Source organism: Cynoglossus semilaevis, chromosome 18 (assembly GCF_000523025.1).
Source record: "Cynoglossus semilaevis isolate Cse_v1.0 chromosome 18, Cse_v1.0, whole genome shotgun sequence".
Classification (NCBI taxonomy): Eukaryota; Metazoa; Chordata; class Actinopteri; order Pleuronectiformes; family Cynoglossidae; genus Cynoglossus; species Cynoglossus semilaevis.
The window spans coordinates 456211-457087 of record NC_024324.1 but is presented as its reverse complement, the minus strand read 5'-3'; the positions used below and the strand labels follow the sequence as shown (position 1 = coordinate 457087).

The following is an 877-nucleotide window of genomic DNA, read 5'->3' as shown; positions in this document are numbered from 1 at the left end:
GGTCCCCTGGTTCTACCAGAGGTCCCCTGGTTCTACCAGCGGTCTCCTGGTTCTACCAGAGGTCTCCTGGTTCTACCGGAGGTCTCCTGGTTCTACCAGAGGTCTCCTGGTTCTACCGGAGGTCTCCTGGTTCTACCAGAGGTCTCCTGGTTCTACCGGAGGTCTCCTGGTTCTACCTCGTTTCTGATCCATGATTCCGTTTTTCCCATTTGCACAGACAGCGCCATCTGCCTCAAGGAAATCCTTCCTGCCTTCTTCGTCTACCAGAAGATGTCGCTCAAACGACTTCGTCAGCTGGTGCGCCGCCTGCCGTCTGCTCAGGGAAGTGCAGCGCGCGCGGCCTCCAGTTTGAGTCTTCAGGAACTGAAGGCCGTCGTCAGAGCGTGGGTCGACTCGGCGACGTCGGAGCAGATCCTCCGACTCCAGAGCGTCCTGAGTGGAACTGGAGCGGTGAGCGCCGGAGAACGTCTGCAGAGGAAACTGAACCGCATCCAGGAGAACCTGGAACTGATCTGTTGATGTTCTGCAGAGTCCAAGATCAGCGTCAAACCCACAACCTGGTGACACGGAGACTGAAGTTAATATTCATATCAACTTCAGTCTCCGTGTTTCTGGATTATTCCGGATTATTCCGGTCCTTTATGCTCTCATCTTCTACACTGAAGAGAAGACGACACGGTGACGGTGTCGTCTGTCGTCCTGAGGACAGTGATCTTCAGGTTTGGCTCTGATGATAAAGAAACACCAACGTTTGTGGGTGTAATCCCAGAGATGATAATCCACAGACGGTAATCCAGTCACTTTGAACGGCAGATTAAATATTGATGTTGTGACACATGTCTTTGTTTCTATCCGTCCATCCATCCGTCCATCCATC

The 877-nt window shown here is 52.8% G+C and overlaps 1 protein-coding gene across 1 annotated transcript in view; it reads left to right on the top strand.

The window, feature by feature from the left end:
* The window catches only part of LOC103393805 (tumor necrosis factor receptor superfamily member 6B-like), an 11771-nt gene extending 10900 nt beyond the window's left edge, over positions 1-871 (top strand). Inside the window, exon 4 of the mRNA XM_017041176.2 lies at positions 218-871. Within this exon, the coding sequence (XP_016896665.1) occupies positions 218-519 (302 nt within the window). The 3' untranslated portion in view covers positions 520-871. The remainder of the gene's footprint in view (positions 1-217) is intronic.
* Positions 872-877: the final 6 nt, after the last annotated feature.